The sequence below is a fragment of the Mobula birostris genome, chromosome 32, assembly GCF_030028105.1.
Source record: "Mobula birostris isolate sMobBir1 chromosome 32, sMobBir1.hap1, whole genome shotgun sequence".
In the NCBI taxonomy this organism is placed as follows: domain Eukaryota; kingdom Metazoa; phylum Chordata; class Chondrichthyes; order Myliobatiformes; family Myliobatidae; genus Mobula; species Mobula birostris.
The window spans coordinates 29,819,981-29,841,734 of record NC_092401.1 but is presented as its reverse complement, the minus strand read 5'-3'; the positions used below and the strand labels follow the sequence as shown (position 1 = coordinate 29,841,734).

The 21,754-nt window shown below is 46.1% G+C and overlaps 1 protein-coding gene across 2 annotated transcripts in view; it reads left to right on the top strand.

The window, feature by feature from the left end:
• Positions 1-1,643, top strand: part of hook2 (hook microtubule-tethering protein 2) — a 102,263-nt gene extending 100,620 nt beyond the window's left edge. For both annotated transcript variants that reach the window (XM_072248466.1, XM_072248465.1), the window contains exon 22: positions 342-1,643. In XM_072248466.1, coding sequence (XP_072104567.1) covers positions 342-482 — 141 coding nt within the window. In that variant the 3' untranslated portion in view covers positions 483-1,643. The remainder of the gene's footprint in view (positions 1-341) is intronic.
• The last annotated feature ends 20,111 nt before the right edge of the window (positions 1,644-21,754 follow it).

The window sequence follows — 21,754 nt, the reverse complement described above, 5'->3', positions numbered from 1 at the left end:
TTCAAATGTGCCTCTCATCTAGAGGTCACACATCGACACTTCATTCAGTGGAATAGCAGACTGGAAATTGTACTCTGATCTTGAAAGTTTAGTTTTAACTTGTAGCCTTCTGAGGCAGAGATGGAATTTATAATTAATCCATTTCTTCAAAGTGTTGTCTCTCGGCCCAGGAGTGGGTGGGATGGGCATGTGGTTAGATTTGTGTGTTACTCATATCCGGTATGCATCGTGCTCTCTGCTAAAAATGTGTGTGCAGTTTTTTCTGGGCAGCTCTGTTCTTTTACCGATAGACCGATGAAGAAACATTACAGTGCAGTTCATTCTTCCTCATTCTTCTGCAGGGAATTGCTCTCCACCAGAAGGTAACAGATGAGCGGTCTCGAGGTCCTGGCCAATCACAGTCGTTCTTGGCTCAGCAAAGACAAGCCACTAATGCACGCCGGGTTTACCCAAAGCGGCTGCAGCAGTCCATCCCGCGATAAGTGCGAAAACTAACTGCAGTACTCAGCTCAACCTCAGTCCAAAACCTGACTATTCTGTTCCAAGACATGAAAGAGTTTATCATTTTCACACCCCACCCACACCCTTACAAGCTTCTCAACTGACCTGCTGGGGTGCTTTTATGGTTTGCTCTGCCACTACAATCAGTGAAGGGTTGGGGGTAGAATCATGGTGATTTGTCTGGGGGGTAAATCAAAAGTGATATTGTGCAGATGCTGAACTTCTGAAATAAAGACAATGTGTCAGAAGTGCTCAGAAATTTCAGGGAGCATCTGTCGACATGAGTGCTTCATTCATCAGGTAGGCATGTTTGTCAGATCTGATAATGGACTGGCAGGTCCATTATTTCCCCATCATTGTCTTTTCTCCCTTTACTAATGATCCTCACAGACTCTGACCATTTCTCACTCCCCACTGATCACCACAACATCTACCCATTTGAACCAAGTTTGACGGGAAGCTGTAGGGAGTTGATCGCAAACAGGTGCTGGCCATTGTGAGTTTGCCTTTCAGATAACACTAAATTGCATAGTACATTAAGTCCTTCAGCAATTTCTGCTTTTGTTCTAAGATCCATACTTCATATTAAAATGGAGAGAGTGTGTGAGTTCCATTGGTAACACTTCAAATGCAGTTATAAATCTGAGTAGTAGCAACAGGCAGTTTAGAAAGATGGGTAGGACCAGCTCAGAAACATGAGTAGCATCATCTTAGCCTGGAATACATGCACTTTACTGATAATGGTACCTGGTAAGTTTTAACAAAGAATGTGAAACTGGAGGAATTCGCCCAGGTTTTCGCTGCTGTGGAATATGCTCTCCCCTTAAATTTTTTCTCTTCACCTACTGCTGAAGAAACTCTTTTTAATGATTCTCTTGTCCTTCTGGATAAGTAGTGGATCTAATTTTACTGTTTTTTTTCTGGCTAATTGATATTTATGTGTTTCTTGTTGCTATAAGGGGGTGAACTGTCAAACTGAACAGAAACCATAATGGAGGACAACTCTTCTAAGAAAAAATTCAGTTTCAATTTAAATATTTTGTAACATGCATCTGTATTGAGCAACAGCACTAGGGATGTATAATGGAGTCTAGAATCTTCACTTGTTAATTTAAATAAAGATTTTGTCCTTTATATGTCTACATAGCTGGCTGTCTGATTAATTTCTTAATAATTTGCACTGGAGTAATTGATGTCAGATACTGAAACCTAATGCAGAAAGTGAATCACTTTTAACGTAACAAGCCCATTGATTTGGAATTAAAAAGAAAAGCCCACCGGAGTGTTTAAAGTGTCACACGTCAGCATATGGAAATGTAGTCACTGATATCTGTTCAGCTTATAGAGTGGGAGAGTTTTCAAGGGAACATGCCTGATCACCAAGCTGTGTGGACTGGCTTCAGATGGCTGTGGGTTTACCAGCTGTTGCCCTGTAGAATGGCTTTAGACAGAGCCGACTGATTTGCAGCTCTGGCTGCATTAGAGAGAATTGTTGTCCTGTAGAGTGGCTTTAGTCAGAGCTGAGGGTTTACAATCTGTGACCATATGGAGTGGCTTAGACTGAATCAATGACTTACCAACTGTGACCATGTGGAGTGGCTTTACACCAACCTGACTGCCAGCATTGGCAATGTACATTGGATTTGGACAGAGCTGAGTGTCAACCAGCTGTGGCTGTGTGGATTTGTTTGAGACAGAACTGAGTTCACCAGCTGTGGTGATGTGGAGCAGCTTTACACAACACTTGACGCTTTAGAAGGAGCTGAGGGTTTATCAGCTCCAGCAAGTGGAATGGCTTTAAACAGAGCTGACAATTTACTAGCTGTGGCTGTGTGGAATAGCTTTTGATAGAGCTGCGAGTTTACCAGCTGTGGCCGTGTGGAGTGGTTTTAGATGGTGCTCACCAGATTTGGCCATTTTGAATGGTGCAAGTCAGAGATGAGGTTTTAATGGCTTTGCTCTAGTGGAGGGGTTTCACAAGAACTAAGGATTTACCAGTTGTGGTCATATAAATTTACGGTAGACAGAGCTGAGGAGTCAGCAACTCTGGCCATTTGGAGTGGTGTTGGACAGAGCTGACGGTTTACCAGCCATGGGCATGCTGAGTGGCTTTAGACTAGCTGAGTGTTTACCAGCTGTGGCGTATGAATTGTCTTTAGACAGAGCTGATGGGTTACCAGCTTTGACGTGGAGTGGCTTTGGACACAGCTGACAGTTTACTACCTACGGCCATGCAGAGTGTCCTTGGACAGAGGAGTCAGTTTAACAGCTGTGGCCATGTGGAGTGTCTTTAGAGAAAGCTGAGGTTTTACCAGCTGTAACTGTATGGAGTGGCTTCATCAAAACTTGAGGGTTTACCAGTTACAGCCTGTAGATTGCTGTTAGACAGAGCTGATGATTTACCAGCTGTGACTGTGTGCACTTGTGTAAACAGAGCTGAGTGTTTACAGGCTGTGACCATGTGGAGTTTGTTTAGATAGAGCTGAGGTGACTGTTTACCATCTGTGGAGGAGTGGAGTGGTGTTAGAAAGCTGAGATTTTACCAGATGTGACCGAGTAGAATGGTTTTTGCATAGTGCTCATTGTAGATGTGTGAAGTGGTTTTGGACAGATCTGAGGATTTACCAGCTGTGGTCATTTGGAGTTGCTTTGGAATGAGCGGAGCATTTATCAGCTGTGGCCGTGTAGAGCGGCATTAGAATAGCTGAGGCTTTTCCAGCAAAACTGCAAAGAGTGAGTACAGGGCTAAAGGTGTTATATTTGAATGAACGCAGTATATGAAATAAGGTAGATGAACTTGTATGATGTGGCCATCACTGAACTTTGGCTGAAAGAAGACCTGGGCTGCGAGACCTGAACGTCCAAGAGTGCGCATTGTATTGAAAGGTTAGGAGTGGCTCTGTTGGTAAAAAATGAAATCACATTATTAGAAAGAGATGACAGGATTGGAAGGTGTAGAATCATTGTGAGTAGAGCTAAGTAAGCAGAGCAGGGGTAAAAAGACACTGATGTGAGTTGTGAATAGCAGTGAAGATGTGGCCTATAAATATCAATGCATGTCAAAAGGGCAATGTTATAACATACATGAGGGATTTCACGATGCAGGTAAATCTGGAAAATCTCGTTGGTGCTGTATCCCAAAAGGGGGAATTTCTAGAATGCCTGCAACATGGCCTTCTAGAACAGTCTGTGGTTTAGGTCACTAGGGGATCAGGTATTCTGGATTGGGTGGTGTGCAATGAATTGGAACATTAGAGAGCTTACAGTAAAGGAACCCACAGGGGCCAGTGATCATAATATGACAGAATTCACCCTGCAGGTTGAGAAGTCAGGTGCATCAGTATTGCAGTGGAGTAAAGGGAATTAAAGAGGCATGAGTGGGGAGATGTCCAAAACTGATTGGAAAGGAACACTAGCAGAAATGACTGTAGAGCAGCAGTGGCTGGAATTTCTGGGAGCAATTCATAAGATCCAGGATAGATACATCCCACAGAAGAAGTATTCTAAATGCAGGATGTCACAACCATGGTTAACAAGAGAAGCCAAAGCCACAGAGAGGGCCTATAATGAACAATAATTAGTGGGAAGTTTGAGGATTGGGAAGCTTTTAAAAAACCAACAGAAGGCAACTAAAAATGTCATAACGAAGGAAAAGATGGAATATGAAGGTAAGCTAGCCAATAATATTAAAAAGGATACCAAAAGTTTCTTCACATAAAGTGTAAAAAAAAAAGGTGAAAGAAGATATCGGACTGCTGAAAATCTATGGTGGAGAGGTAGTAATGGGGGTCAAGGAAGTGGTGGACAACATGAATAAGTATTTTGCATCAGTCTTCACTGTGGAAGACATTAGCAAGATGCCAGATGTTCAAGGGTGTCAGGCAGAAGTGAATGAAGCTGCTATTACTTAGGAAACGGAAAGGTCTGAAGGGAGATAAGTCACTCGGACCAGATGGTATACACCCCAAGGTTTGGAAAATGGTGGCTGAAGAGATCATGGAGGCATTAGTAACGATCTTCCTAGAATCAACTGGAGAAATGGAAAATTGCAAATGTCATTCCACTCATCAAGAAGAGAGAGGTAGAAGAAAAGACATTATAGGGTAGTTAGTCTGATCTCAGTGGGTGTGAAGATGTTGGAATCAATTGTTGAGGGTGTAGTTTCGGGGTACTTGGGGGCACCTGATAAAATAGGACATAGCATGGTTTCCTCAAGGGAAAAATCTTACGTGAGAAATCTGTTGGAAATCTTTGAAGAAATAACAAGCAGGATAGATGCCTAACAAGTTAAGGGCCCATGGTTTTACATGAAAGACACTAGCATGGGAAAGAGCATGGACTGATTGGCAGGAGGCAAAGAGTGGGAATAAATGGAGCCTTTTCTGGTTGACTGTCAGTGACTAGTGGTGTTCCACAGGGGTCTGTGTTGGGAGCGCTTTTTTAAGTTGCATGTCAGTAACTTAGTTGACAGAATTGATAGTTTTGTGGCCTAGCTTGCAAATGATACAAAGATAGGTGGAAGGGCAAGTAGTGTTGAGGAAGCAGAGAGGCTACAGAACGACTTGGACAGATTAAGAGAATGGGCAAAGAAGTGGCAGATGGGAAACAGTGTCAGAAAGTGTTTGATCATGCACTTTGGTAGAAGCAATAAAAGTGTAGACTATTCTAAATGGAGAGAAATTTAAAAATCTGAGGTGCAAAGGGATTTTAGAGTCCTTGTGCAAGAAAGGCTTGCCATATGTAGAGTGTTAGATGGCTCTGGGCCTCTACTCACTGAAATTCAGAAGAATAAGCAGTGACCTCATTGAAATCTATCAAATGCTGAAAGACCTCTATAGTGTAGCTGTGCAGAGGATATTTCTTATTGTGGGGGGAAGCCTAAGGCTAGAGAGTGGTGAATCTGTGGAATTCATTGCCACAGGCATCTGTACAGGCCAAATCATTATGTATATCTAAGGCAGAGGTTAATAATTTCTTTATTAGTTAGGGCATGAAGGGATATGGAGAGGTAGCAGAAGATTGGGCCTGAAAGAGAAAATGGATCTGCCATCAGGAAATGGCAGAGCAGATTTAAGGGGGGAAATGGCATAATTCTGTTCCTATATCTTATGGTCAGTCATGTAGTCTTTAGCCAGCACTCAGTGTTTACTAACTGTGACCATATGGACTTGTGTTAGACAGATTTGAGGGTTTACCTGTTGTGGCTGTTTGGAGTAGCATTAAACAGAGCAGAGTTTTTATAGGCTGTGACCTTATGGAGTGCCTTCAGACAGCTGACCATTTGTCGGCCATGGCTGTGTTCTATGGCTTTAGACAGAGCTGGCTGTGGTCCTATAAATAGGCTTTAGATGGACATGAGTGTTTACCTACTGTAGCTGGGTGGAATGGCATTAAACAGAGCTGATTGTTTGCCAGCTGTGGCCATGTGGAGTGGCATAAGAGAGGGCTGAGGGTTTGCCAGATTTGGTCATGTAGAGTGGTTTTAGACAGATTGAGGGCTTACCAGCTGTAACGTGTTGATTGGCTTTGGACAGAGCTGAGGTTTCAGCAGCTGTGTGGCTTTGTGGAGTCCCTTTAGACAGAGCTTAGAGTTTACGAGCTGTGGCAGTGAGGAGAGTCATTAAACAGTGCTGAGTGTTTATGAGCTGTGATTGTGTGGACTTGTGTTAGATAGAGCTGAGAGTTTACTGTTTCTCTCCATTTGGAGTGGCATTAGACAGAGCTGAGGTATTAACAGTTGTGTCCGTGTGGACTGGCTTTAGACAGAGCTGGTGGGTTGCCAGCTATGGCCATAAGGCGTGGTTTTAGACAGAGCTGAGGATTTACAGCTGCAGCCTTTTGGAGTGGTTTTACACAGAGAAGAGGGTTTACCAGCTGTGGCTTGTAGTGTGCTGTTGGACGGAGCTGACGATTTACCAGTTAAGACCATGTGAATTTATGTTAGACAGAGCTGAGAGTTTTCCAGTGGTGGCCTTTTGGATTGGGATGTAACATTTGACATTAAACAGCTGTGGATTTACCAGCTGTGGCTGTGTGGGGTGGTTTTAGACAGAGCTGAGGGTTCACCAGCTGTAAAGTGGCATTAGACAGAGCTAAGCTTTTGCAGAAGTGACCATGTGGATTGTTTTTGGCCAGAGCTGAGGTTTCACCACATTTGGCTGTGTGGAATGTCTATGGACAGAGCTGACGGTTTACCAGCTGTGGCCATGTGGAGTGGCTTTAGACAGAGCTGAGGATTTACCAGTTGTGGCTGTGTGGAGTGGCTTTAGACAGAGCTGACGGTTTACTAGCCGTGGGCATGCTGAGTGGCTTTAGAGGCTTATGGATAGGCCTTGGATATATCTGGGTGTTTGCCAGTTGTGGAGGTGTGGAGTGGTATTAGAGCTAACTATGCTGTTTGTAGTGGCATTATACAGACCTGAAGGTTTTTTACCAGCTATGACAACGTAGAATGACTTTAGATCTGACACTTCGGCTGTGTGGAAAGGCTTTAGACAGAGCTGATGGTTTACTAGCTGTGGCCATGTGGTGTGCCTTTGGACAGAGTTGAGGGTTTACCACCTGTGACCATGTGGAGTGGCAATAGAATAGCTGAAGCTTCTCCAGCTGTAGTCCTATAGAGTGGTGTTAGGCAGAGCTGATGTTTTACCAGATGTGGCTTTTCACGGAGCTGAGGGCTTAACATGTTTGGCCATATGGAGTTGTTTTGGACTGAGTTGAGGGTTTGAGTTGGGAAAATGTCGAATGGCATTAGACCGAGCTGATGGTTTAGCAACTCTGGCCATTTAGAGTGGCATTAGATCGACCTGCCGGTTCAGTAACTAGCCGTTTAGAGTGGTGTTAGACAGAGCTGACGGTTTACCAGCCGTCGGCATGCTGAGTGGCTTTAGAGCTTTGCATTTAACAGTTGTGGCCTTGGACGTAACTTGGTGTTTGCTAGTTGTGGCGGTGTGGAGTGGCTTTCATCACAGCTGGTGCTTTACAAACTGTGGCCATGTGGAGTTTCTTTGAACAAAGCTGACTGTTCACCAGCTGTGGCCATGTGGAGTGTGTTTATTCAAAGCTGACTGTTCTCCAGTTGTGGTATGTAAAGTGCAGTTGGAGAAAGCTGACTGTCTACATCTGTGACCGTGTGGATCTGGGTTAGACATATAGAAACATAGAAAACATACAGCACAATACAAGCCCTTCAACCCACAAAGCTGTGCCGAACATGTCCTTACCTTAGAACTACCTAGGCTTGCCCATTGTCCTCTATTTTTCTAAGCTCCATGTATCCATCCAGGAGTCTCTTAAAAGACCCTATCGTTTCCGCCTCCACCACCCTCACCAGCAGCCCATTCCATGCACTCGCCACTCTCTGCGTTTAAAAAAAACTTACCCTTGACAACTCCTCTGTACCTACTTCCAAGCACTTTAAAAATATGCCCTGTAGTGCTAGCCATTTCAGCCCTGGGTAAAAGCCTCTGACTATCCACATGATCGATGCCTCTCATCATCTTATACACCTCTATCAGGTCACCTCTCATCCTCCGTCGCTCCAAGGAGAAAAGGCTGAGTTCACTCAACCTATTCTCATAAGACATGCTCCCCAATCCAGGCAACATTCTTGTAAATATCCTCTGCACCCTTTCTATGGTTTCCACATCCTTCCTGTAGTGAGGTGACCAGAAATGAGCACAGTACTCCAAGTGGGGTCTGACCAGGGTCCTATATAGCTGCAACATTACCTCTCGGATCTTAAACTCAATCCCATGTTTGATGAAGGCCAATGCATCGTATGCCTTCTTAACCACATAACCTTAATAGCAGCTTTGAGTGTCCTATGGACTCGGACCCCAAGATCCCTCTGATCCTCCACACTGCCAAGAGTCTTGCCATTAATGCTATATTCTACCATCAAATTTGACTTACCAAAATGAACCATCTCACACTTATCTGGGTTGAACTCCATCTGCCAATTCCCAGCCCAGTTTTGCATCCTATCAATGTCCCACTGTAACCTCTGACAGGCCTCCACACTATCCACAACACCCCCAAACTTTGTGTTAGCAGCAAATTTACTAACCCATCCTTCCACTTCCTCATCTAGGTGTGACAAGAATACACATAGATTAAGATGTAGCTGTCCTGTGCTGGCACCGGTGGGATCAGCAGTTGGTCTGCCACCTGTCTTCAGGAGAGAGAGAGATAAGGAAAACAATGGCGCAGCATTTGGAAATGTTAATGAAGGGACGGGAGAGTTTAACGGAAGGAGAGCTGTCAAGATCGGCTCCCCCTTTGAACCCTGAACTGTTTGAAGTGATGGACAGGCGATACCCCAGCAGGGGGATAAAAAGGGACAGGTTCGCTAAGGCAAGACACACACAACACCCGAGGTAACAAGATTCTGGAAGCGGTGGGAAGTACTGGGCCATAGACGCACAGGGTGGAAAGGCACGATCGGCGGGAACCTGGTGTGTGTGCCAGGTTCACCGCAGGGAAACGATCGTATCTGGAAACGGAGGAGTCACGGTCGGTGACCTCAGATGACATCACAAAGGACTCGCCCGAAAGCTGACTGCAAGGGTCTGTGTGGAAGCCTTGAATATTCATTCGTTTTGCGCTCTCTCTCCTTCCCCCCACTGTCCATCTCCCACGGCAGCGATTACTGCGAACTGAACTGAACTAAATTGAACTGAACTTTGCGTCACTTTGAAACTGTTGCATTTATTATCCTTTTGATTAAAGTACTGTGTTGCTTGTTTCTTTAATAAAACTTTCTTAGTTCTAGTAATCCAGACTCCAACTGAGTGATCCATTTCTGCTGGTTTGGCAACCCAGTTACGGGGTACGTAACATAACTGGGGTTCTCGTCCGCGATTTTGAACGCTAAATTTGGGACGGAGTAAATTGATTGGGTCAAAATTCCCGAAAGAAAGAAAAGACAAACAGCAGAAATGGAGGCTGAGGAAATTATAAAGGCGCCGACCTTGGAGGCATTAGAGGATGCCAGGAAATCGGAATTGGTAGCTGTGGCCAAACGGTTGAATCTTGCTAAGGGGAAGTCGACAATGAGGAGAGAGGAGATACACAGAGCTATCGTAGAGCACTATGTATCTAAAGGTGTGTTTCCCCAAGGCGAGCTGGAGGTGGTGTCTATTGAAAAACCTGGAGACACGGTACAGGTGCAGCTTGAAAAACTGAGACTCGAGCACGAGTTCCGGGTACGGCAGTTAGAACACGAAGAGAAGCAGTTAGAAAGGCGGGAGAAAGAGAGAGAGTTAGAAAGGCAGGAGAAAGAGAGAGAGTTAGAAAGGCGGGAGAAAGAGAAACAGTTAGAAAGGCAAGAGAGAGAGAGAGAGAGAGAGAGAGAGAGAGACAGACAGACAGCTGGAGCGAGAGGAGAAACAGAGGGAAAGGGAATTCGAGCTGGAGAAGTTAAGGATAAGGGCAGAGCAGGGGCCCATGCCGAACCAAGGTGGAGGGTTCCGGGCGACCCAGGAGGTTAGGCTGGTTCCCCCATTTGACGATACCGACGTGGATCGGTACTTTCTCCATTTCGAAAAGGTTGCTACAAGTCAGGACTGGCCGAGGGATAAGTGGGCTGTTTTGCTTCAGAGTGTACTGAAAGGGAAAGCCCAACAAGCTTACTCAGCTTTGTCCGCGGAAGATGCCCAGAGGTATGAGGTGGTAAAAGAGGCTCAGGGGTTATGAGTTGGTCCCGGAGGCATACCGGCAGAGGTTCCGGAACGCGAGGAAGCAGTGGCACCGCACGTATTTAGAGTTTGCCCGTGAGATGCAGACATATTGTGAGCGTTGGTGCGCCTCGAAGGGGGTAGAGGGGGATTATGACAGACTGCTACAGCTGATCCTGATTGAGCAGTTTAAAGGTTGTGTCCCTGAGGGTATGAGACCCTACCTAGATGAGAAAGAGGCAGCCACGTTAGCCGCAACTGCTAAGTTAGCGGATGAGTATACGTTGACGCATAAAATGAAGTTTGCCCCGGGTAAAGGCTACCAGAAGGGTAGTCAGGACGGCGGGGAGAGTCCGCTGGAAAAGTCAGAAAGTAAGCCAGGGACTAGTGAGAAGGATAAGGTAGACCGGGAGCAGTCTGGTAGGAAGTCTCCTGGGGTTGTATGTTGTAATTGTGGGAAAGTCGGACACTTTGCGTCCAGGTGCTTTGCCCCAAAGAAGGAGACGGGAAAAGGAAAAACGGCGATTTTGACTGGCTGTATCGAGCTGGTAAACGAACCGCTAGGAGAGGACAGGTCTGCCAAAGTTCAGGAAGGGCGCGAGAGGTTTATCTCGGCCGGATTGGTGTCGGTGAAGGAGGGGTTAAAACCAGTTCCAGTGCGGATCTGGAGAGACACGGGAGCGTGTCAGTCACTGATACTGAAGAGTGTATTAGAGTTTAGCTCAGAGACCCAGACTGGGGAGGTCAAGGTCAAAGGCATTGGAAAAGGGACAGAGTCAGTTCCTTTGCACCAGATACACTTACAAAGCAACCTGGTCTCTGTACTAGTCACGATCGGGGTGAGGTCCGAATTACCGATGAAAGGCGTGGAAGTCTTGCTCGGTAATGACCTCGCCGGGGGAATCGTGCTCCCAGCAGTGAGATTGACAGGTCAGCCTGCCAGCATTGAGGCCCCGCCCATGGACTCACAGGTTCATCACGGGACTGCGGTAGTAAATTTAGCTGAGACATTTCTGCCAGCCTTGTACGAGAAGGGGGTAGAAAGTGAAAAGAAGGAGTGTAGTGAGACAAGAGGTAGTGAGGGAGCTGAGACAGACTTAGCATTAGCCAGGAAAGAATTTGTGCAGGCGCAGGAGCGAGACGAGGGGCTGATGGATTTGGCAGAGACAGCTCTCTCTGACGCAGAATTAACAAGGGAACCAGTAGGCTATTGTGTGGAGGAGGAAGTGCTAAGGAAGAAAGGGAGACCAAGTACCGTACCCGCAGATGAGGAATGGGGGGTGGTGCAAAAGAGTTATGGGGATGAGATTTTTAACCTGGCCCACAAGGTACCCCTCGGTGGACATTTTGAGGTGCTGGAGGAAATAGTTGGTGGAATCATGAAGGAGGTTTACCGGCTGCACAGGAGGAAGGATGTTATTGATCATGGCCGACGCGAACTGAGACGGTCACAGGCTTTTGATATGCTAACAAACCTAGTCGGTGTTAGCGCGGAAATCAATGAAGCTAGGGTCCCCCGATAAGAGAGAAAAAAAACATTTTGAAAAGATGAGTATGGTATCGACCAGATAGGAGAGGCTATTGTTTTGGCCAGCTCTGCTGATAAGGTCTCTCCCTTAATCCCCGAACAAAGCGACTCTTTAGGAGAAGTAATTAAACGACTCCCACATGTGTGTTTGATTGTCCTGAGGCGATGCAAAGAACTGGGACGTTGGGTGGTGTTTGTAACACTAGGTAGCCTAGCGAGCAACAGCCCTATAGAATGAGTAATTCAGTGACTAAAGGGCTGACGAACACAGAGGTGTGTATTGGCAATGTAATACGGTTGTCTGAAGCCAGCTTGATAGTGAACTTTGAAAAAAATGAGTTCGGCCACACGAAGGTCACTTACCTGGGAATTGTGGTGACACAGGGGCAGCTGGCAGCGATGCAAGCTACAGTGCAGGCTATCGCTGACCTCCCAACCCCGACAGACAAGAGGGCCCCCAGAAGACTCTTGGAGATGGTGGGGTACTGTAGGAAGTTTTGCAATAACTCTGCGGTTACTACCCCTCCCCCTCCTACTAAGCCCTTGCGAGAGAAAACTAAGTCGGAATGGGACAACCCTTGTTATTGTGGTCCGGGACGAAACCCAGTGAGAGGTTACATTGATCGCAATTCATCAGTGTTTTTGGCCACTATGAAGTTTGCTAAGTTGGAGCCTGGTCTAAGGGATTATTAATAACACATATAAAAGGAACAGAAAATGTGATGGCTGATTGTCTGTCAGGTGTTGACAACTTCAAACTCGCTGTATTAGCCAAATAGCTGATAAAGATGTATATTTGTGTGTACCAAATAATGTATTCATGTTTGTAATTTTTACCCTCCGGTAAAAATCCTTAAAGGGGGGAAGTGTGACAAGAATACACATCGATAAAGATGTAGCTGTCCTGTGCTGGCACCAGTGGGATCAGCAGTTGGTCTGCCACCTGTCTTCAGGAGAGAGAGAGATAAGGAAAACAATGGAGCAGCACTTGGAGATGTTAATGAAGGGGAAGGAGAGCTGCCAAGATCGGCTCCCCCTTTGAACCCTGAACTGTTTGAAGTGATGGACAGGCGATACCCCAGCAGGGGGATAAAAAGGGACAGGTTCGCTAAGGCAAGACACACACGACACCCCGAGGTAACGAGACCCTGGAAGCGGTGCGTCTCCCACAAGTCGGTGGGAAGTTTTGGACGGCTGGTCGCGGGACCAAGCCATAGACGCACAGGGTGGAAAGGCACAATCAGCGGGAACCTGGTGTGTGTCCACCCTTGCCTGGGTGCCAGGTTCACTGCAGAGAAACGATCGTATCTGGAAACGGAGGGGTGACCTCAGAAGACATCACAAAGGGCTCACCCGAAAGCTGACTGCGAAGGTCTGTGTGGAAGCCTTGAATATTCATTCGTTTTTGCTCTCTCTCTCCTTCCCCCCACTGTCCATCGCCACGGCAGTGATTACCGCGAACTGAACTGAACTAAATTGAACTGAACTTTGCGTCACTTTGAAACTGGTCATTTACCCCTAGACAACGATAGAGCTTGATTGATCCTGTTATCTTAATTCTGTGTGCATGTGTGTCTATCATTGCTGAACTGTTGCATTTATTATCCTTTTGATTAGAGTACTGTGTTGCTTGTTTCTTTAATAAAACTTTCTTAGTTCTAGTAATCCGGACTCCAACTGAGTGATCCATTTCTGCTGGTTTGGCAACCCAGTTACGGGGTACGTAACATAGGTCATTTATAAAAATCACAAAGAGTAGGGGTCCCGGAACAGATCCCTGATGCACACCACTGGTCACTGACCTCCATGCAGAATATGACCCGTCTACAACCACTCCTTGCCTTCTGTGGGCAAGCCAGCTCTGGATCCACAGAGCAATATCCTCTTGGATCCCATGCCTCCTTACTTTCTAAATAAGCCTTGCATGGGGTACCTTATCAAATGCCTTGCTAAAATCCACATACACTACATCTACGGCTCTACCTTCATCAATGTGCTTAGTCACATCCTTAAAAAATTCAGTCAGGCTCATAAGGCATGACCTGCCTTTGACAAAGTCATGCTGACTATTCCTAATCATATTATGCCTCTCCAGATGTTCATAAATCCTGCCTCTCAGGATCTTCTCCATCAACTTACCAACCACTGAAGTAAGACTTATTGGTCTATAATTTCCTGGCCTTCCTTGAATAAGGGAACAACATCCACAACCCTCCAATCTGCTGGAACCTCTCCCGTCCCCATTGATGATGCAAAGATTGCCAGAGGCTCAGCAATCTCCTCCCTCACTTCCCACAGTAGTCTGGGATACATCCCATCCAGTCCCAGTGATTTATCTAACTTGATGCTTTCCAAAAGCTCCAGCACACCCTCTTCCTTAATATATACATGCTCAAGCTTTTCAGTCCACTGCGAGTCATCCCTACAATTGCCAAGATCCTTTTCCGTAGTGAATACTGAAGCAAAGTACTCATTCAGTACTTCTGCCGTCTGCTCCGGTTCCATACACACTTTTCCACTGTCACTCTTGATTGGTCCTATTCTGTCACATCTTATCCTCTTGCTCTTCACATACTTGTAGAATGCCTTGGAGTTTTCCTTAATTCTGTCTGCCAAGGCCTTCTCATGGCCCCTTCTGGCTCTCCTAATTTCATTCTTAAGTTCCTTCCTGCTAGCCTTACAATCTTCTAGATCTCTGTCATTACCTAGTTTTTTGAACCTTTCGTAAGCTCTTCTTTTCTTCTTGACTAGATTTACAACAGCCTTTGTATACCATGGTTCCTGTACCCTACCATCCTTTCCATGTCTCATTGGAATGTACCAGTGCAGAACCCCACGCAAATATCCCCTGAACATTTGCCACATTTCTTCCGTAGTTTTCCCTGAGAACATCTGTTTCCAATTTATACTTCCAAGTTTCTGCCTGATAGCCTCAAATTTCCCCTTACTCCAATTAAACGATTCCCTTCATATCCCTCTCCAATGCTATAGTAAAGGAGATAGAGTTACGATCACTATCTCCAAAATGCTCTCCCACTGAGAGACCTGACACCTGACCAGGTTCATTTCCCAATACCAGATCAAGTACAGCCTCTTGTCTTGTAGGCTTGTCAGGAAACCTTCCTGAACACACCTAACAAACTCCACCCCATCTAAACCTCTCAGTCTAGGGAAATGCCAATCAATATTTGGGAAATTAAAATCTCCCACCACAACAAACTTATTATTACTCCTTTCCAGAATCTGTGTCCCTATCTGCTCCTCGATGTCCCTGTTACTATTGGGTGGAGTATAAAACACCCAGTAGAGTTATTGACCCCTTCCTATTCTTAACTTCCACCCACAGAGACTCCATAGACAACCCCTCCATGACTTCCTCCTTCTCTGCAGCCGTGACACTATCTCTGATCAACAGTGCCACGCCTTCGCCTCTTTTGCCTTCCTCTCTGTCCTTTCTGAAACATCTAAAGCCTGGCACTTGAAGTAGCCATTCCTGCCCCTGCATCATCCAAGTCTCTGTAATGGCCACATCATAGCTCCACAGTGAGTGTTTACCAGTTGTGGCCATTTGGAGCAGTGTTACACAGAGCTGGGTGTTTACAGACGGTGGCCATATCGAGTATCTTCAGACAGGTTTTACCGGATGGGACTGTGTGGGGTGGCTTTACAAGGAGCTGACAGTTTACCAGCTGTGAACGTGTGGAGTGGCAAAAGGATCTCGTGCCTTCCCGGTGTGTACGATGAATAAACTCTTCTTGGGCTTCCAGCCGGGTACAAGTATCCATTATAATCGATATTTCAATGACAAACTCTGCCATCTTCCTCAGCTCTGTCCAAAAACAATCCATACGCCACAGCTGGTAAGCTGCCAACTCTGTTTCAAGCCACCCCACACGGCCTCCGCTGATAAACGCACAACTCTGTCTAAAGCCACCCCACACGGCCACCGCTGATAAACGCACAACTCTGTCTAAAGCCACCCCACACGGCCACCGCTGATAAACGCACAACTCTGTCTAAAGCCACCCCACACGGCCACGGCTGGTAAACGCACAACTCTGTCTAAAGCCACCCCACACGGCCACGGCTGGTAAACGCACAGCGGCTTAACGTCAAATGCCACTAGAAAATCTACCACTGGTACACCTTCAGCTCTGTCTAAATCCACTCCACCTTCATCCTTGAAGAAGGTGGCAGATTGTCATTGAAATATTAGTTATAATTGATACCTGTAGCCGGTTGGAAGCCCAAGAAGAGTTTATTGTTGTGGAGCGGCTTTAGACACATCTAAACTTACCAGCTGTGACCACGTTGGAATGGTTTTGTAACTGGCGCTTTGCCAGCGGTAGCCGTGTGGGCTTGATTTGGATTGAACAGTGTTCACTAGCTTCAGTCATGTGAAGCCGCTTTAGACAGAGCTGTGGCTGTGTGATGTCAGTTTAGACAGCTGAGAGTTTAAGAGCTGAGGCCATGTGAAGTTTCTTTAGACTTATGGTAGCTGAAGGTTTACCAGCTGTGGGCATGTGCTATGACTTTAGACAGAGCTGGCAGTTTCCCAGTTGCAGTCCTGTTGATTGGCTTTGGACAGAGCTGATGGTTTACCAGCCATGTCCACGTGGAGTGGTTTTGGACAGAGCTGAGGATTTACCAGTTGTTGCCTCGGAATAGTATTAGACAGATCTGAGGGTTTACCATTTGAGGCGTACAGTGTGCTGTTAGAGCTGACGTTTACCAGCTGTGACCATGTAGGCTTGTATTAGACAAAGCTGAGGGTTTATCAGCTGCGGCCATTTGGAGTGGCTTTGGACAGTGCTGAGTGTTTACCACCTGTGGCTGTGTGCAGTGGCATTAAAATAGCTGAGGTTTGCCGGCTGTAGCCGTGTAGAGTACTGTTAGATAGAGCTGAGTTTTTAACCAGGTGTGAATGTGTGGAGTGGTTTTACAAGGTGCTGACAGAATTATCAGTTGTAGAGAAGTGGAGTGGTTTGAGACAGTAACTTTAGACAGAGCTCAGGCTTTACCAGTTGTCGCCACGTGGTGTCGCTTTAGACAGCTGTGTGGAGTGATTTTGTACGGCGCTGTCAGTTTACCAGCTGAGGCCGTGTGGAGTGACATTTGACAGAACTGAAGGTATACCAAACGGTGGCCTTCTGGCTGGCATGTGACATTAAGCAGCTGTGGGCCTGTGGAGTCGCTTTAGACAGAGCTGGCTGCTTACCAGCCGTGGCGTGTGAATTGTTTTTGGACAGAGCTGAAGTTTCACCACTTTGGCTGTGTGGAGTGTCCTTGGACAGAACTGAGAGTTCACGACCTGTTGCCTTGTGGATTGTCTTTGACACAACTGAAAGTTTACTAAGCAACACACACAAGATGCTGAACGTATACTCAATGTTTCAGGCCAAGACCGTCCATCAGGACTGGAGAAAAAAGGATATTGGGCATCCTTTACTCCCACCTCATCTTTTTTTCTCCAGTCCTGATGAAGGGCCTCGTCAACTACACTTTTTTCCATAGATGCTGCCTGACCTGCTGAGTTCCTCCAGCATTTTGTAGATGCTTGAAATTCAAGCAATGCACACAGAGTTTCTCTTGTTTGAGAGTTTACTAGTTGTATCATGTAGAGTGCTGTTGGACAGAGCTAGGGGTTTACTAGCTGTGGCTGTGTGGAGTGGCATTAGAATAGCTGAGGCTTTTACATCTGACAATTCACCAGCTGCAGATGTGTGGAGTGGCCTTTGACAGAGATGATGGTTTAACAGCTGTGGCCATGTGCAGTGACTTTGGACAAAGTTGAGGGTTGCCAGCTTTGGCCATCTGGTTTTGCTTTGGATTGAGTTGAGGGTTTAGCAACTCTGGTCGTTTGGAGAGGTGTTTGACAGAGCTGATGGTTTACCAGCCATGAGCATGCTGAGTGGCTTTAAACAGGCTTTAGTGTTTACCTGCTGTGGCCATGTGAAGTGTGCAGGGGAGTGGGGATGACTGGAAGAATTGGATCAGCCCATGAATAAATGGTGGAGCAGACTCGATGCACTGAATGGCCTACTACTCCTATATCTTATGGTTTTATGATTTAAACAGCTGAAGGTGTACCAGCAGGTGGCCTTTTGGAGTGGCACTTGACGTCTGACAATTAAAACGGGTGTGTGTTTACCAGCTGTGGCCACGTGGAGTATAGATAGACAGAGCTGTGGTCGTGTGGATTTACTTTGGGTTAAGCTGAGTGTCACTCAGCTGTGCCATGGGGAGTGCCTCTAGCCCAAGCTGAGTCGTGTGCCATTACACAGAGCTGGATGTTTGTTAGCTGTGGCCATGTAGTGTGGCTTTCAGCAGAGCTGAGAGTTTAGCAGCTGTTGCCTTGTGGAGTGTCTTTAGTCAGAGCTGTTGGTATACCAACTGTGGATGTGTAGGTTGGTTTTAGACAGGCACACAGCTTACCAGTTGTGGCCATGTGGAATAGTATTAGACAGAGCTAATGATTTGCCGGCTTTGGCTGTGTGGAGATGATTTAGACACAGCTCAGAGTTTACCAGTGGCCATGTGGAGAGGCTTTAGACAGCTAGCATTTTACCAGTTGTGGCATTATGAATTGGCTTTGAATAGAGCTGACTGTTTGCCAGTTGTAGCAGTGTGAAGTGGTGTTAGAGAGAGCTGGGGGTTTACTAGCTATGACCTTGTGGAATGACATTTGACAGAACTGAGGGTTTACCAGCTGTGCCCGTGTCAAATAGGTTTAGATAGAGCTGACTGTTTACCACCTGTGGACATGTTTGAGTGGCTTCAGACAGAGCAAAGGGTTTAACATTGAAACACAGAAAACCTACAGCACAATACAGGCCCTTCAGCCCACAATTCTGTGCTGAACATGTATTTATTTTAAATATAACCTAAGGTTACACATGGCCCTCTATTTTTCTAAGCTCCATGTACTTATCCAGGAGCCTCTTAAAAGACCTTATTGTATGTGCCTCCACCACAGTCACCAGCAGCCCATTCCATGCACACACCACTCTCTGCATAAAAAAACTTACCTCTGACATCTCCTCTGTATCTACTTCCAAGCACCTTAAAACTGTGCCCTCTCGTGCTAGCCATTTCAGCCCTGGGAAAAAGCCTCTGACTGTCCACATGATGAATGCCTCTCATTATCTTGTACACCTCTATCAGGACACCTCTCATCTTCCGTCACTCCAAGGAGAAAACGCCAAGTTCACTCAACCTATTCTCAAAAGGCATGCTCCCCAGTCCAGGCAACATCCTTGTAAATCTCCTCTGCCCCCTTTCTGTAGCTTCTACATCCTTCTGTAGTGAGGTGACCAGAACTGAGCACAGTACTCCAAGTGGGGTCTGGCCAGGGTCCTATATAGCTGTAACATTACCTCTCAGCTCTTGATCTCAATCCCACAGTCGATGATAGCCAATGCACTGTATGCCTTCTTAACCACATAGTCAACCTGCACAGCAGCTTTGAGTGTCCTATGGACATGGACCCCAAGGTCCCTCTGATCCTCCACACTGCCAAGAGTCTTAACATTAATACTATATTCTGCCATCATACTTGACCTACCAAAATCAACCACCTCATACTTATCTGGGTTGAACTCCATCTGCCACTTCTCAGTCCAGTTTTGCATCCAATCAATGAACCATTGTAACCTCTGACAGCCCTCCACACTATTCACAACGCCCCCAACCTTTGTTCATCAGCAAATTTACTAACCCATCCCTCCACTTCCTCATCCAGATCATTTATAAAAATCCCGAACAGAACGGATCCCAGAACAGATCCCTGAGGCACTCCACTGGTCACCAACCTCCATGCAGAATATGACCCATCTACAACCACTCTTTGCCTTCTGTGGGCAAGCCAATTCTGGATCCACAGAGCAAAGTCCTCTTGGATCCCATGCCTCCTTACTTTCTCAATAAGCCTTGCATGGAGTACCTTATCAAATGCCTTGCAGAAATCCATACATACTACATCTACTGCTCTACCTTCATCAATGTGTTTAGTCACATCCTCAAAAACATTTCAATCAGGCTCATAAGGCACGACCTGTCTTTGACAAAGCCATGCTGACTATTCCTAATCAGATTATGCCTCTCCAAATGTTCATAAAACCTGCCTTTCAGGATCTTCTCCATCAATTTACAAACCACTGAAGTAAGACTCACTGGTCTATAATTTCCTGGACTATCTTTACTCCCTTTCTTGAATAAGGGAACAGCATCTGCAACCCTCCAATCCTCCAGAACCTCTCCTATCCCCATTGATGATGCAAAGATCATTGCCAGAGGCTCAGTAATCTCCTCCCTTGCCTCCCACAGTAGTCTGGGATATATCTAGTCCAGTCCCGGTGATTTATCCAACTTGATTATTTCCAAAAGCTCCAGCATATCCTCTTTCTTAATGTCTATATGCTCAAGCTTTTCAGTCCACTGTAAGTCATCCCTACAATCACCAAGGTCCTTTTCCACAGTGAAAGCTGTGGTCGTGTGCAGTGGCTTTACACAAAGCTGAATGTGAAAGCAATAGCCTTGTGGACTGACATTAGAAAGAGCTGAGGATTTGCCAGCTGTGGCTGCATGGAGTGGTTTTAGACAGAGCTGATAGTTTGTCAGTTTTGGCCATCTGAAATGACCTTAGACAGAGCTGAGGGATTAACAGCCCTCACTGTCAGGAGTGGCATTAGAGTTGAGGGTTTGCCAGCTTTGGCCATGTGGATTGGCGTTAGACAGAGCTGACAGTTTGCCAATTGTGGCTATGTGGTGTGGCTGAGGGTTTACCAGCTGTGACTGTGTGAATTGGTGTTAAGGCAAATCTGAGTGTTTGCCTGCTGTAGATACGTGGAGTGGTGTTGGACAGAACTGAGGGTTTACCAGCTGTGACCGTGTGGATTGGTGTTAAGGTAGATCTGAGTGTTTGCTTGCTGTAGATACATGGAGTGGTGTTGGACAGAACTGAGGCTTTGCCAGCTGTAGCTGTGCGCAGTGGCTTCAGACAGAGTTGTTGGTTTACCATCTGTAGCCATGTAGACTGGCGTTAGATAGAGTTGAGTTTTTGCCAGCTATGGATGTGGGATGGCTTTATGTAGAGCTGCCAGTTTACCAGCTGTGGCTGTGTGGAGTGGATTTAGTGGATTTTGGCAGCTGTTGCTGTATTGAGTGACTTTAGACAGAGCTTACTGTTTATCAGCTGTGGTCATCCCGAGTGGGTTTAGACAGAGTTGAATGTTTACCAGCTGCTTGCCTGTGCAAACTGAATGCAGCAGACACCAGCAATCACAGTGAAGTATGGATAGTTCGCCTTTACCTTACTTTGATGCTGACATTGCTGGCAGTGCATTTGAAGCTGTATCTTAACGCTGTCTTCAAATTCTGCCACTTTTCCAAAGCAAAATTGCATTACTTTCAAAAGAGGAGTTAGAAATCCATTAAAAAAACTTGTTTCACTACCATTGAACTAAGATCCATGTTTCAGGGTGGGGGGGGCACAAACCATTATCATTTAGACTACAGCTGGTAGCCTTGGTACAGTTGCACCTGTGGGACACCATCTGTCAAAAGCTGAGGAAAGGTTTTCACACCCTCACTCTCGTGTGAATGAGGTCTAAGCCTCCTCCCACCAATCCCCTGTCTCCAATTCTTCCACAACAGAGATCGCCAAGGGGGAGAGATACTACTGTTCACACACCTGTACAATTGTAGGGATTGATGGAGGTATGCATTCCACGGTCTCCAGTAAACTCACTGAAGTAGTTTTTATTGCACATTTGCTTGGAGGCTTTTGGCACATTCCACACACTGGGAAAACCCCATCCAGCACACTGTAGGCAGGTGAGTCTCCTCGTGTGTTTGAGTTGCATATGACTCGGTCTATGAGTTACTCAAAGGGAACTGTGATAAATGTCCTCTGAGTGGCCACTCATTATTTCCTGGTCCACGTGACCAAGTGCATTAAAGTGGAATTTATTAATTGCTACAATATGTTTTCAACTCACAATTTTCACATTGCTGATCCAACTCTGTAAGTGTGAGACTAACTAGCTCC